This window comes from Rhinoderma darwinii, chromosome 9, assembly GCF_050947455.1.
Source record: "Rhinoderma darwinii isolate aRhiDar2 chromosome 9, aRhiDar2.hap1, whole genome shotgun sequence".
NCBI classification, from domain to species: Eukaryota; Metazoa; Chordata; class Amphibia; order Anura; family Rhinodermatidae; genus Rhinoderma; species Rhinoderma darwinii.
In genome coordinates, this window is record NC_134695.1 from 18,451,919 (window position 1) to 18,467,858 (window position 15,940).

The following is a 15,940-nucleotide window of genomic DNA, read 5'->3' on the forward strand; positions in this document are numbered from 1 at the left end:
CGGACACCCACTGCTGATGACGCCGGCTCAGCTTCTGAGCCGGAAGCTGAGCCGGCGCCATCTTGCCGATGTTACCGGAAGCCTCCTGGGCCCCGCCGACGACGGGGCATAGGAGGATTCCGTTACAGGCTGATCGGGAGGTAAGCATTAGCCCTCCGATCGCCTTTGCAGCCACCGGCAACCCAGCGATCACGTTGCTGGGGTGCCGGTGGCTATAAACTCCTCACATGCTGCGATCTCTATTGAACGCAGCATGTGAGGGGTTAATCGGTCGGATCGGAGGCTAGCTCCGGTCCTGGCCGATACCTTAGGGTGCCAGCTGTAACATACAGCTGTCACCCGGTGGTGATGTCGCTGGCTCAGCTCCTGAGCCAGCTTCATCTCCATGACGTATATTTACGTGAAAAGGCGGTAAGCCACCGATTTTAATGACGTGTATATATACGTGATCCGGCGGGAAGGGGTTAAAGGGGTTGTCCGAGATTTATTTTTTTAGTACATATAAAACCACATTGCACATATTAAATTGCATAATATACTTACCCGTGCAATCTTGCTTCCGTTCTCCGCTCTGGCTGCTTTTTCCTTCTGGTCACTTTCTCTGACGTCATCTTTTCAGCCTCATCCACTGACGTGTCGTACCAGAGAGACCTCGGATGGTATACGACCCGTCACTTGTGACGTGGTGTATATCGGCTTCTCCTGCTCCACATTCCGTAACGCGCATGCGCGGTCCCTGCTGTTCTCGCGGTCCCTGCTGTTCTCGCGATAACCGCAGGGGCCGCGCATGCGTGTTACAACAGAACAAGCCGATATACACCAAGTCACGAGTGACGTGTCCTATACCCGGCAAGAATTCAAGATCAACAAAGCGGCAGAGCCAGAGCAGAGAGACATCAACAGTCAAGTTCCCGACGGCAGGATCTGGAAACGGGGCCACTTTGGAAAATGTAAGTATACTACAAATGTATTTGTATTTATATTTATAACTTACATGCATTAAAGGGGTTATTGAAAATATGATATCTCGGACAGCCCCTTTAAGGACACAGCCTGTTTTCGCCTTATGGACCAGGCCATGTTTTTCAAAACTGATGCGTCCCTTTATGTGGAATGCTTTTTTGTATCTAAGCGATTCTGAGATTGTTTTCTCGTGACACATTGGACTTTAAGTTAGTGGTAAAATTTGGTCAATACATTCAGTGTTTTGTAAAAAAAAACACAAATATAGAGAATTTGTAAAAAATTTCTAAATTTAAATGTATCTGCTTGTAAGACCGTTATACCACACAAAATAGTTACTACTTTATGTTTGCATCGTTTTTTGAACATTCTTTTCTTTTTCTAGGATGTTACAAGGCTTAGAACTTTAGCAGCAATTCCTCACAATTTCAAGAAAATTTCAAAAGGCTATATTTTTTTTTAGGGACAAGTTCAGTTCTAAAATGACTTTGAAGGCCTTATATATTAGAAACCCCCAATAAATCAACCCATTTTAAAAACATCCCTCTAAGTATTAACAGCTTTTAAAAAGTTTCTTAACCCTTTAGGTGCTTCACAGGAGTAACCGCAAAGTGGAGGTGAAATTTACAAAAAAATTTTGGCAGAAAATCTGTTTTAATCTATTATTTTTTTTTTTCTGTAACACAGAAGGTTTTACCAGAGAAACGTTACTCAATATTTATTGCCCAGATTCTGCAGTTTTTAGAAATATCTTACATGTGGCCCTAGATGGACTGAAACACAGGCCTCAAAAGCAAAGGAGCACGTAGTTGATTTAGGGGCCTCCTTTTTAGTAAATATATTTTAGGCACCATGTCCAGGTTGAAGAGATCTTGTGCAAAAGCCGTAGAAACCCCCCAAGAGTGACCCCATTTAGGAAGCTACACACCTCGGAAATTATCTAGGGGTATAGTGAGTGTTTTGACACCACAGGTTTTTTTTACAGAAATTATTGGATGTAGGTCGTGAAAATGAAAATCTACTGTAGAGCATTTTCTCCTGAGTAAAACAATACCCCATATGTCATCCTAAACGGCTGTTTGGACACACGGCAGGGCTTAGAAGGGAAGGAACGCCATTTGACTTTTGGAGCTCCAAGTTAGCTGGAATGGTTTGCGGAGGCCATGTCACATTTGCAAAGCCCCTGCGGGGACAAAACTGGAACCCCCCCCCCCAAAAGTGACCCAACTTGGGAAACTACACCCCTCAAGGAACTTTTCTAAAGGTGTAGTTAGCATTTTGACCCCATAGGTTTTTTGCAGAAATTATTGGAAGTAGGCCGTGAAAATGAAAATCTCCATTTTTTTTTTTTCAATAAAATGTAGATTTAGCGCATTTATTTTCATTTCCACAAGAACTAAAGCATTTGTAGAGCAGTTTATTCTGAGTAAAACAATACCCCATATGTGGTTATAAACGGCTGTTTGGACACACGGCAGGGCTCGGAAGGGAAGAAGTGCTATTTGGCTTTCAGATTTTGCTGGATTGGTTTGTGGAGGCCATGTCACCTTTGCAAAGCCCCTGAGGGACCAAAACAGTGGGAACACCCCAAAAGTGATTCCATTTAGGAAACTACACCCTTCAAGGCACTTATCTAAGTGTATAGTTAGCATTTTGACTCCAGAGGTTTTCTTTGTCTGAATTTATTTGAATTAGGCCGTATTTACTGGTATTTCAATATGTAATGTGTTGGCATGTGTATGTTGTGAAGAGCAAATCGGAGTATAATAAAAGGGTACATGAATAATAAAATTTAATAATTCATAGATGTGTGGCAAGCCTTGAAGCAATCCTTTATGCACAGCTCAGGTTTTTCAGCTCAGGTGTCACACTGATAAGTGGTTTCCCTTCTTATGCCCCTTTGCTACTCACTCTTCACCTTTTTTGGGATCTTCCCTTCTTTGCAGTTTTTGGAACGATGCCGGTTGTGTTGTCCTGGTACAGTATGGGCACCCTCACTTTCAGCAGATGTCCTTGGGCCCTGCACTGCCTGGTTTTCAAACACAAGCACCTTGATAATCTCCTGAAAATTAAGGAATGTCCGGCCTGCACATTTGGAAAGCAAGCGTTCTACATTGCCATCTGTACCGTGTGCACGGCCACCTTTTTGTACCACACCCTTGTTTTTCTCATGGCTCTGAGAAATCAACCCCTCCCATGTACTTGTTATAGCCCACGATGCGATCTGGCTTGTGGGTCACTGTTGTGGTACCTTGTACAGGGACAGGGGCGCTGCCGGTCCCATGTATTGTGGTCAAGAGATGGACATCCCGCTTGTCCTCCTACTTGACGAACACGGTCTCGCTGCATAGTTCCCTGCTCTCACCCCTTCTAACACATTTGGCCAAGCAGTGTTTTAGGGAGGCCTTTCTGGTTTTTGCGCACCGTGCCGCATGCTGCAGTATTTAAATAGTGGGATGCTGGTGTAGCATTCTGGGGGTTCAATCCTGCAGTCCCTTAAACTCAAAAATAGATATTGGGATGCACTCCTCAATCTATTGGCGTGGTGCTCGTAAGGTAGGGACAAGAATCCCACAATATTGGAAATATATAACCCCAGCACACACAGAGGTACGCAAAAGATCCAGATGCAAACAAATTTAAGTTTTATTGCAACAAAAGATGGTAAACACACACGGAATATCCGGCGGACATCCCATACCAGTGATATCGTCTTACAGCGACCGTGACAAAGGCCGAGGTTCGGCCGAAACATCGTTACCAAGTCACTTTACCACCTTAATAAACTCAAAACTTGTAGGTGTACCCTGAGCTACTCTCGCACAGTTTGTACATTTTTATCCCATACCGTGCTCTCTTACTGGGCAGCTATTGGCGGAATTTTAGCCTACCCTTATAATGTACAAGGGACTCGTCTGTTACAATGTTCTTTGGGGGGGGGGGGGGGATATACGCTTATTGAAATTTGGTGCAGAAATGATTACTGGCCTGATTTTGAATAGACGGTCAAATGTGGGGTCATCACTGGGTGGGCACGGCATTATTATTATTATAATGCAAAATTTTAAGAATAGCTTCAAAACGAGTCCGGGGCATTGCCATGCGGTAATTTGGAGGTTTGTACAAAACATCTGTACTCCAGTATTGCCTGATCTGTGGCTTCTTTACTAGCCTCATATGCATATACCAATACAATACCACCAGAAAGGGGCACAGACACAGAGTGATGTTCAATATGAAGCAACGTTGCTGAACACTATAAAATCTGCTGTGTCTGCGTCCCAAGTAATGACCAAGATACACTTGGTGCGTCGATCAACAATTGATGAACCCAAAAGAAGAAATGATTGACTGAAGCACAACAAATTAATAGCAAAAATACAAAATTTTATTAACATGAAAATATGACAAGGTTAAAACTGGAACAGGGAATGAGTCACACAATAAAAAGACATCACAAACAATCATGCACCAGATGTAGATGTGACATAGATCTATACAAGCTTGTTTATTTGTTGGTACAGCAAAAGAGAATAGTGTATGTGCCTATGCAGACCTGTAGTTAATAAAGCCAAATCGATGATGGCAACAAAAGGTCAACAAGGGATAAACTACATGTATATGCTGCCTGGGTCGCCTCTATGAGAGTAAATGTGTGATAATAGTTATATGTAGATACCTGAATACAGTGATTATCTGCATATGTATAACAGACTGATATAAGCCATAGTGTATATTGCAGGATCAGTGCTTCAGATAACATGCAGCAATGTGCATGGACTCACAAAGAGGTAACAGGCCAATGCCAGGTAAGAAAGTCAGTAATTGCTGTACAACATACCGGTGGACATGATGAGGATGTCTGGACCCGACGCGCGTTTCGGCGACTGCCTTCGTCCGGGGTTCATTCGCCGAAACGCGCGTCGGGTCCAGACATCCTCATCATGTCCACCGGTATGTTGTACAGCAATTACTGACTTTCTTACCTGGCATTGGCCTGTTACCTCTTTGTGAGTCCATGCACATTGCTGCATGTTATCTGAAGCACTGATCCTGCAATATACACTATGGCTTATATCAGTCTGTTATACATATGCAGATAATCACTGTATTCAGGTATCTACATATAACTATTATCACACATTTACTCTCATAGAGGCGACCCAGGCAGCATATACATGTAGTTTATCCCTTGTTGACCTTTTGTTGCCATCATCGATTTGGCTTTATTAACTACAGGTCTGCATAGGCACATACACTATTCTCTTTTGCTGTACCAACAAATAAACAAGCTTGTATAGATCTATGTCACATCTACATCTGGTGCATGATTGTTTGTGATGTCTTTTTATTGTGTGACTCATTCCCTGTTCCAGTTTTAACCTTGTCATATTTTCATGTTAATAAAATTTTGTATTTTTGCTATTAATTTGTTGTGCTTCAGTCGATCATTTCTTCTTTTGGGTTCATAGCCTCATATGCAGCACAAGGCCCCAAAATTTGAGCATCTCTGCTGCATCTACAGGGGTCCACTTGAAGGGTCTAGCATATGACGACCTGGGGTTCTGGGCAATAAATTGCTGGGCATATAAATTGGTCTGTGCCACCATTAGATTTTTTTTTTTTAAGGAGTTCTTCAGTGAGGATTTAGTGACTCTATTTCTGTGAACCCTTCAGTCTCTAAATGAATTCCTGAGCTACCTATGAATTTAGGGATCTGAGGCTCATTCTCAGGGGGTGTGTTCCACACAGGATCACTTATCTGGGGGTTCCCTCAGCTGATGTCCTGGGTCACCTTTGCGGGGGTTCCTCATCACTGGATGATGATGATGAGGAGGAGGAAAGATGTATGGGGCGAATTCCTCTTCTCCCTCGCTGGTGGAATCTGTGTCTGAGGCCAGGATGGCGTATGCCTCCTCTGCTGAATAGACCCTTTGGGATGATTGGGACATTTTTATTACGGGGGTGTGTAGTGCTTGAACACGTGTAACATTGACTTTATTTTAACACAGGGGGTTGTGTGTGTTGTGCTTTTACACGTGTATTTAAAAATTGCTGAATTTAAAAAAAAAAAAAGTATTACATTTACTGAACAAACCTCGGTAACAAAATTATGACCATGTAGAACGTTAAAGAATTTCCTGACTACCTGACTAACTAAAATTTTGTGATGTTGAATCTACTTAAAAAAAAAAAAAAAAAAAAAAAAAAAGTATAAAAATTACTGCAGTAAATTTAGGCTAAAACTACGCTATGTAAAACCTAGTGAACGAACTTCAGTAGAAAAAAAATGAATGTCCGTCACTGATGCTAAATCTGTAACGCTGTATATTAGTGCTAAAAAAAACTGTAGTAAAAAAATTATACTGCAGTCAATTTAGACTAAAACTATAAAGCTACAGTAAGCACTGACACTAAATGTAGCACTATATTTTAGAACAAAAACTAGTATAAGAAATATACTACAGTAAATTGACGCTAACTTTAGAAAATTTGTATAGCTAAAACAACCAAAATGTTATGTCATTGTTTTTATTATAAAATGGACGCTAACCTATACGTCCACTACCCTAACGCCCTACCTATGCAGGTACCAGCTACCCCTAAACTACCGCTACCCTAACGTCCTACCAACGCAGGTATTCTCTACACCTAACGATACTTCTATTTAACTTTTTTCTTTTTTTTAGATTTTTATATATATATATATATATATATATATATATATATCTCTATCCGATAAAAACCCTGCATCAATAAATTACCACTGCGGCTGATTATAGACTCAGCACTCAGTGGCCGCAGGGCGCACACAAGAAAATGGTGCAGTAAAAACAGGCCTGAAATAAAAAAATTTGCCAAAAAATTAGCAAAAATGCCTATCCGTGATAGCGGTCACTGATCAACGCTCAGAGGCTGCAAGGCACACACACCGAGATGGTGCTGGCAGAAAAAGAAAATCAAAACCTGCATAAAAAAAATTGCCACAGATGCCGATGCGTGATGTCGGTCAGGCAGGGCGCACACACGGAGATCGTACAAAACTGTCCAAAAAAAGTCCTGTGCCAAAAATTGCTGATCAGCGGCCGCAGGATGTACACGGGGGTGGGGGGCTGGAACAGGGACTGGGAAAGGGAAATTCAGGAATCCACTAGTGCTGCTGCTAAAAAAAAAAAAAAAAAAAAAAAAAAAAGAATCAGCAGCAGCACAGTTGATGATGATAGTGATCACACAGCAAGATTCAGAAGATGATGATCGTGGCACAGAAGGCCTCAGCAACGGTAAGTAAGTATTCGGTTCACAAACTCACACACCAGCTCTGCTCACCGTTCCAAACCGGAATGAGGTGGGCAGAGCTCGTGCAGGGTGTTTGAAATGCCTGCCATGGCTAAGATTGTTCGGTCTATGCAGACCGAACAATGGTAGCGTCCGGGGGAGGGGGGGGGGGTGGTACCATCATTACTGCCTTACAACTACATGGCCGGGATTGGTGCCATCCGAGACAGCACCAATCCCCACCGTATCACTGGGCCCTGCGGCACAGTGATAGGTTATAGCCGCGATTGGCCGGTCTGTACTGACTGACCAATCGCAGTGATCGCTGATACGGTGGGTGGGCACGCCACCCCCCCTGGGCCACGTGTAAATATGGCCTGCTGTCAGGGACAGCAGCCATCTTTACTCTGTCACTGTGTCTTTAGACACAGTGACCACTTAACGCTCCAACGTACCCATACGTTGGATGCCGTTAAGGGGTTAAACTATATTACTGAAACGTCCTTGGACCAACCCTTTCTCCATCCAGGTTGTTACGATCTGTGGGTATGTGGACCCACTAGGCCGCACCGCTGTAGCAGCTGGCCAAACCTCTGCGTACCAAGTCTCTACAAAGACCAAGCACAAGCATACCTGTAATAGTCCAGACAGTAGCAAGGCTAGGCACAGATGGTACTTTGATGGCAGGTAATGCAAAATGTGGCAGGAGGTACAAGGCGTGTCAGATGACGCCAGACTGGGTGTATGACCTTAGGTCTAGCAGATGGCACAACACTACTCCAACACTAGAGAGGGTACAGGAACAAATGCAGCACAGGATAAAGGCTACAGGTAGCAGGGCACCGGAACACTGGGATCAGGATACGACTCAGGGACCATTTGCAAGACTAACATACAAACAACGCTGGGATAAGGTGTGAAAGGGCAGGGAGTAATTAGTAAATTCTTTACATGTGTGTGCTCTGGCCCTTTAAGGGTGGGAATGAGCTCGCGCGTGCACCCTTGTGGTCACTGCAGGGCAGGACTGCCGCATGTTCTGATGTCTCCGGGGAGGGAGGCGTCGGCAGGATGAGGGGTCCGCGACCGCCCATTGGATTCCTATTTTTTTCTGTTAATTGTTTTTATTCATTATTCTGTATATTTATATCTTTGAACTTTTATCTCCAAATATTTTAACATATTTTTGGTTTGTCTCTCAATCAAAATCTCAATTTATTTGTTCATTAACTATTAGCCATCATCCAACATGTGTATTGTGTCACTATGTATATGTATAAATGTGTATGTAATATATATATATATACAATTAGGTTTTTGATCAATATCTTAATTCTATGTTTATTCATTAACTATTATCACTTTTATAACCTATATAATCATGTAGTCGTCCAGTTTCCTCTAATGCTCTGCCCCACAATTACCTTTTATATGTTCCATTTAGCCATACACCAATTGTATTCACTTCCTTCTTAGTAATCATTAGTTATATGTATACTGCTTGCTTTCGCTAATCGTTTTTTGTTCCTCTGCGGCCACTGTATTTTACCCTCCACTGCCGGTTACCGTGACACCGGTACCGGTGTTTAACTTTTTTTACTTTGTGCTCATCGGTCCGGAAAACATAATGTGTTTTACCCCCTGTGAGCGTTCCTACTCATTCGGGGGATCCGCTCCCGTGTGCGTGCGTGTGTGTTAGAAGTTGATAGGGAAAATAGGGGGTAGGAGGAAACCTCCAGCTCCACGTTCGTATATTCAGGTCTCGCCCGGATCTCCGCGCCGGCCTGCGGTAATAAGCACACGAGAGAAGAAAAGATGATTCAGCGAGATGAAAATACTGTGGGGAAACTATGTTTCCAATTTATTTGTTTGTGAACAGCAAATGCCGGACACACGAACAAAGTAATGTGGTTAAAATGAAACTAGCCATGAAACGCGTAGGCTGCTTTATGCCTTGCCATTTTAACCACCTTGCTACAGTACTTTGTTCCTGTGTCCGTCATTTGCTGTTCACAAATGAATAATTTGGAAACCTAGTTTCCCCACAGTATTTTCATCTCGCTGGATCCTCTTTTCTTCTCTCGTTATATATATATATGTATATATAACCTTTTTCACCCCTATACTATTATTTTTGTCAACATGTCTTTTTAGGTAAATAAAAATTCTGCGCTAATTAGAGATTTAATATATTTTTATAGCGATAGGAGTTATGTTTTTCTAGGATAGCACTCCAAATCTATTGCATAGTTTTTGAGTTAAATCCTAAAATTTGGTCTGCCTGCAGCCACCACTAGGGGGAGCTTAATGCATATGGTTGTTATAGAGTACAATGTGTATATGCAGTAAGCTCCCTCTTGTGGTAGCTGCAGACAGCCAGCATGTTGTCTTTTAAACTTATGTCTAGGCAAGTAATTCAGAATTTTTAAAGCATTTTTGATCTTTGCCATTTCAGGATCTTCTTTATTACTTTTTGCCAACCGCCGAGATGTGAGATTGATTGATGCAGGGGGAGCAAAGACAGATTCTGTAGTGGTGGTGAGCGGATTGGAGGATGCAGCTGCCGTGGATTTCTTTTACTCTCAAGGACTCATTTACTGGACAGATGTCAGCGAAGAGTCAATAAAAGAAATCTCTTATAACCAGAGCGGGAGCTCACAGAATGTCATAATCTCTGGCCTGGTATCTCCGGATGGCCTGGCTTGTGACTGGATTGGCAAAAAACTTTATTGGACAGACTCTGAAACAAACCGGATAGAGGTTGCTAACCTCAATGGCACTCACAGAAAAGTCATCTTTTGGCAAGATCTGGACCAGCCGAGGGCCATAGCATTGGATCCAGCACATGGGTATGTTATGATCTCTTATTTTCAGAATTGTTATACATTGCTTTTACTGGATGCCATCCATATAGTTTTTAGTTCAACTCTTGTGTTTAGATCATTCTTATTTGGTATTCGGTATATATACAAGTGTGAAATGAACAAAAAAGTGTAATTTGTATCACAGCGTACCAATCACTAAAATTATTTTTTGTTTTTATCTGTAGTCTTTTTAACTGCTTCAGGACAGTCTGTTTTGGCCAATTTTTTTGAAATCTGACGTGCCACTTTGTGGTAACCACTTTGGAATGCTTTTATACCTACCCAAGCGATTCTGAGATTGTTTTCTCGTGACTGAGGGCTTGTCCACACACAACGGGATTGCTGCAGAAAATTTCTGCATCAATTATGTTAAGTCAAATGCTTTCCGCTGCGGCAAAAACGCACCATTTCCTGCGTTTTTTATGGCAGAAAATGGTGCAGAAATTGCGGCGTTTTTCCCCAACGTTAGGCGATTGAGACCTCTCCTATGAAAAAACGCAGCAATTCTGCACACTTTCTGTAGCAGGAATTGATCTGCTGCGGTCTGAATAATACGCACCACAGGTCAATTTCGGCTCGGACATTCTACGCAGCATGTGGAAAAACACAGCAATTCCGGAGCGTGTGGGCGAGCCCATATTGTACTTTGATGGTAAAAAAATTTGGTCGATTTTTAAATTCAATATTGATTTGTAAGAAAAAACTAAATTTAGAAAAATGCAAATTTTTGCAAATTTTCTCTACATGTGAATGTATCTGCTTGTAAAACAGATAGTAATACCACACAAAATAGTTACTAGTTAACATTTCCCATGTGTCTACTTTGTTTGCATCGTTTTTTTGAACGTCCTTTTATTTTTCTAGGACGTTACAAGGCTTAGAAATTTAGCAGCAATTACTCACATTTTCAAGAGCATTTCAAAAGGATTTTTTTTTTCATTGAGTTTAGTTCTGAAGGGCCTTGTATATTAGAAAATCCCCATTTTAAAAACACCACCCCCTCAAAGTATTCAAAACAGCATTCATAAAGTTTCTTAACCCTTTGTGTTTTACAGAAAAAAAAATGTATTACAAAAGAATTTGTAAATTTCACCTCTACTTTGTTTTAAATCTTGTGAAACAAGGTTTTACCAGAGAAGCACAACTCAATATTTATTGCCCAGATTCTGCAGTTTTTAGAAATATTCCAGATGTAGCCCTAGTGTGCTAATGGATTGAAACACAGGCATCAGAATCATAGGAGCACCTAGTGGATTTTGGGGCCTCCTATTTATTAGAAAATATTATAGGCACCTTGTCCGGTTTGACGGGGTCTTGTGGTGCCAAAACAGTGGAAACCCCCCAAAAGTAACCCCATTTTGGACACTTCACCCATCAAGTAATCTATTTGGGGGTATAGTTAACATTTTCTCCCCACAGTTAAAATTTCTATTCATTTTAAGTTTTTAAAAGGAGTAAAGGAGAAAAAGAACCTTAACATTTGTAAAGCAATTTCTCCCGATTACGGCAATACCCCATATGTGGTAATAAACTGCTGTTTGAACCCACGGCAGGGCTTAGAAGGGAAGGCGCACCATTTGGGTTTTGGAGTGCTGATATTGCTGTATTCGTTTTCAGTGCCATGTTGCATTTGCATTGAACTGGAGGGACCAAAACCATGGAAACCACCCAAAAGTGGCCCCATTTGAGAAACTACACCACCTAAGGAATCTAATTTTCAAAGAAAATGTAGGTTTAGCTAATTTTTTTTTTTTTTCTCATTTCCACAAGGACTAAAGGAGAAAAAGCACCACAAAATTTGTAAAGCAATTTCTCCCGAGTAAAACAATACCCCACATGTGGTCATAAACGGCTGTTTGGACACACGGCAGGGCTTTGAATGGAAAGAGCGCTATTTTGACTTTTGGAGATCACATTTAGCAGGAATGGTTTGCGGAGGCCATGTCGCATTTGCAAAGCCACTGAGGGGACAAAACTATGAAAACGCCCAAAAAGTGACTCCATTTAGGAAACTACACCCCTTGAGGAATTCATCTATGGGTGTAGTAATCATTTTGACCCCATAGGTTTTTCCTAGAATTTATTAGAATTGGACAGTGAAAATAAAAACAATCCTTTTTCTTCAATAAGACGTAGCTTTAGCGCAAAATTTTTCATTTTCTCAGCAAATAAAGGAAAAAAAGACAAACATTTGTAAAGCAATTTCTCCCGAGTACGGTAATACCCCATATTTGGTCATAAACTGCTGTTTGGGCACACGGCAGGGCTCAGAAGGGAAGGAGCGCCATTTGGAGTTCAGATTTGCTGGATTGGTTTCTGGGCGCCTGTGGGACTAAAACAGTGGAAACCCCACCCAGAAGTGACCCCAGTTTGGAAACTACACCCCTCAATGCATGTACCTAGAGGTGTAGTAAGCATGTTAACCCTGCAGGTGTTTTGTAGAAACTAGTGTGCACTCGATGTTGCAAAGTGAAAATGGGATTTTTTTCCATAGATATGCCAATATGTGGTGCCCAGCTTGTGCCACCATAACCAGACAGCTCTCTAATTATTATGCAGTGTTTCCCGGTTTTAGAAAAACCCTACATGTGGCCCTAATCTTTTGCCTGGACATTCGACCAGGCTCAGGAGTGAAAAGCGTACCATGCGAAATTGAGGCTTAATTTGGCGATTTACTAAGTATTGGTTCACAATTGCAGAGGCTCAAATGTGAAATAATAAAAAGAAACCCCTGAGAAGTGACCCCATTTTGGAAACCACACCCCTCAAGGCATTTATTAAGGGGTGTAGTGAGCATTTTCACCCCACAGGTCTTTTCCATAAATGAATGCGCTGCGGATGGTGCAAATTCAAACATTTTTATTTTTTCCTAGTTATGCCATTTCAGTGGCAAGTATGTCATGCCCAGCTTATGCCACTGGAGACACACACCCCAAAAATTGTTAAAAGGGTTCTCCCGGGTATGACTATGCCATATATGGGGAAGAAAACTGCTGTTTGGGCACAATGTAGGGTTCAGAGCGGAGCGCCATTTGGCTTTTGGAGAGCGGATTTTGCTTGGTAGTAGATTTGTTTGAGTATTGCTGGTGTTTCCATTTATAATGTGGGGGTACATGTAAGCTGGGCAGAGTACATCAGGGGCTTAGTCAGGTGGTATAATAATGGGGTAAAAAAACAAAAAAATAATCCATAAATATTTGTTACGCTGTGAAGCAATCCTTTCTGCACAGGCCAGTGTCGCACTGATAAATGGTGTCGTTTCTTATCCCCCTTTTCGTCCACACTCAACACCTTTTGCAGTTTGGGGAATTTTGCTGGGAAGTGTTGTCCTGGTATAATACGGGCGCCCTCGCTTCCAGCAGATATGTTTGGGCCCTCCCCTTCCTGGTTCCCTAATTTTAGGTCCTTGATAAATCGCCTCTCGAAACAGAAGAAATGTTCCCCTCGGGCAGGCACAACTGCATATTTTTTATTACCTGACTTATTGGAGCCTTAACTTATTTTATTTTTTCATAGACGTGGTATGAGGGCTTTTTTTTGTGGGACGAGCTGTAGTTATTATTGGTACCATTTTGGGGTACATGCGACTTTGATCACCTTTTTATCCTAGTTTTTTGGGTGGCCAGGTAAACAACAAAACCGCAATTCTGGCATAGTTTTTTTTATACAGCGTTCACCATGCGTTTATAAATTACATGTTAACTTTAGGCCGGATTCACGTTACATGTTAACTTTAGGCCGATGTGAGTTTTGCGCGCAAAAAACGCTGCGTTTTGCGCTCTCAAAAGGTCAGTGTGTCATCCGCATGATGACACTCAGTTTTTATGTTTACAAACCGAAAAGCACGATGCTTTTCTATTTTCAGTCAGTTTTTACTACTGTAGCGCGCATCACGCGCGGCACCCAGAAGTGCTTCTGTGTGCCGAGCGCAATTTGCACCCACCCATTGACTTCAATGGGGGCGTGCAGAGCGAAACACGGGCAAGTATAGGACATGTCATGAGTTTCACGCAGCGCACATGCGCTGCGTGAAAAATTCACTGACAAGTCTGAACGGCCCCATTCATTAACATCAGTCCGTGCAATTTCCACGCGCGTAGCATGGGTGTATTATACGTTTGTGTGAATAAGCCCTTATTTTGCGGGTCAGTACGATTCTGGCGAGATCTAATTTATAGAACTTTTTTATGTTTTACAACTTTTTGCACAATAAAATTACTTTTGTAAAAGGAATGTATTTTCTCTGTCGCCAGGTCGTGAGAACCATAACTTTTTTTTAATTTGTCAACGGAGCTGTATGAGGGCTTGTTTTTAGCGGCTATAGTTTCTAGAGGTATCATTTTTGGATACATGCGACTTATTGATCACTTATTTTATTCCAATATTTGTAGGGCAAAGTGACCCAAAAACTGATTCTGGTATAGTTTTTTTTTAAGTTTTTTGTTTTACACTGTTCACCGCATGCAATAAATATAATACTTTGATACCTCAGGACGTTACGGTCGCGGCGATACCAAATACATATGGTTTTATTTTTTTTCAATAATAAAGGACTTGATCAGAGAAAAAGGGTGATTGTGTTTTTATTTTTTTTACTTGACTTTGATTGTTTTCAAACTTTTTTTTTTTTTATTTTTTACACTTTTTTTTTTTGACACTTTTTTTTTTTTTTTTTTTTTTCCAAGTCTCACTAGGGTACTTGAAGGTCCAACTGTCTGATGTTGTTTTTCTAATACATGGCACTACCTAGGTAGTGCCATGTATTCGATCTGTCAGTTATTCACTGACTGCAAGCCGATTAGGCTTCGAATCCGGGTGGGTCCTAATCGGCTTCGGTAATGGCAGAGCAGGAGGCCATTGTGTCTCCTGTTGCCATAGCAGCAGTCGCCAGTCCTGATTGCATGTCAGGGCTGGCGATCTGCTAGCAACCGCTAAGATGCAGCAATCGCTTTCGATTGCTGCATCGAAGGGGTTAATGGCAGGGGTCGGAGCTAGCTCCGGTTCCTGCTGTTACAGGTGGATGTCAGCTGTAACATACAGGGAAACATTTGGCGTATGGATACGGCAATTTGCGGGAAATCATGGCTTTCCATGGCGTACCCATACGGCAATTGTCGGGAAGGGGTTAATATTTACAGAAACCAGGTGAGTGGAAGGAGACAAAATATGCAAACAGTTTCTGACTGACTAAAGGCAGATACAGACGGACGTTGCGTTTTTGTGCGAGCAAACAACGCTGCGTTTTGCACGCGCAAAAAACATTTGACAGCTGCGTGTGTCATCCATGTATGATGCGCGGCTGCGTGATTTTCGCGCAGCCGCCATCAAAGAGATGAGGTTAGTCGACGCCCGTCACTGTCCAAGGTGCTGAAAAGAGCTAACTCTTTCAGCACCCTCGACAGTGAATGCCGAACACAATATCGAAAAACCTGTTGAAAAAAAAGAAAGTTCGTACTTACCGAGAACTTCCCGGCCGTTGCCTTGGTGACGCGTCCTTGGTGACGCGCCTCTCGACATCGTGCCCCACCTCCCTGGATGACGCGCCAGTCCATGTGACCGCTGCAGCCTGTGCTTGGCCTGTGATTGGCTGGAGCTGTCACTTGGACTGAATTGTCATCCCGGGAGGTCAGACTGGAGGAAGACGCCGGGAGTTATCGGTAAGTCAGAACTTAGTTTTTTTTTCTACAGGTTCATGTATATTGGGATCGGAAGTCACTGTCCATGGTGCTGAAACAGTTTAACTCTTTCAGCACCATGGACAGTGACTATCTCCTGACGTCGCGTACCGATAATTTTTTTGCCGGGTTCGGCCAAAACGAGTTCGGCCGAACCCGTTGAAG

The 15,940-nt window shown here is 42.2% G+C and overlaps 1 protein-coding gene across 3 annotated transcripts in view; it reads left to right on the top strand.

The window, feature by feature from the left end:
* LOC142660638 (low-density lipoprotein receptor-related protein 5-like) overlaps window positions 1–15,940 on the top strand; it is a 298,590-nt gene that overhangs the window by 38,457 nt on the left and 244,193 nt on the right. For 2 of the 3 annotated variants that reach the window (XM_075837322.1, XM_075837323.1), the window contains exon 2: window positions 9,692–10,085. In XM_075837322.1, coding sequence (XP_075693437.1) covers window positions 9,692–10,085 — 394 coding nt within the window. Of the gene's footprint in view, window positions 1–7,189; window positions 7,245–9,691; window positions 10,086–15,940 lie in introns of those variants that run through there. The other variant, XM_075837324.1, reaches the window with a different exon arrangement.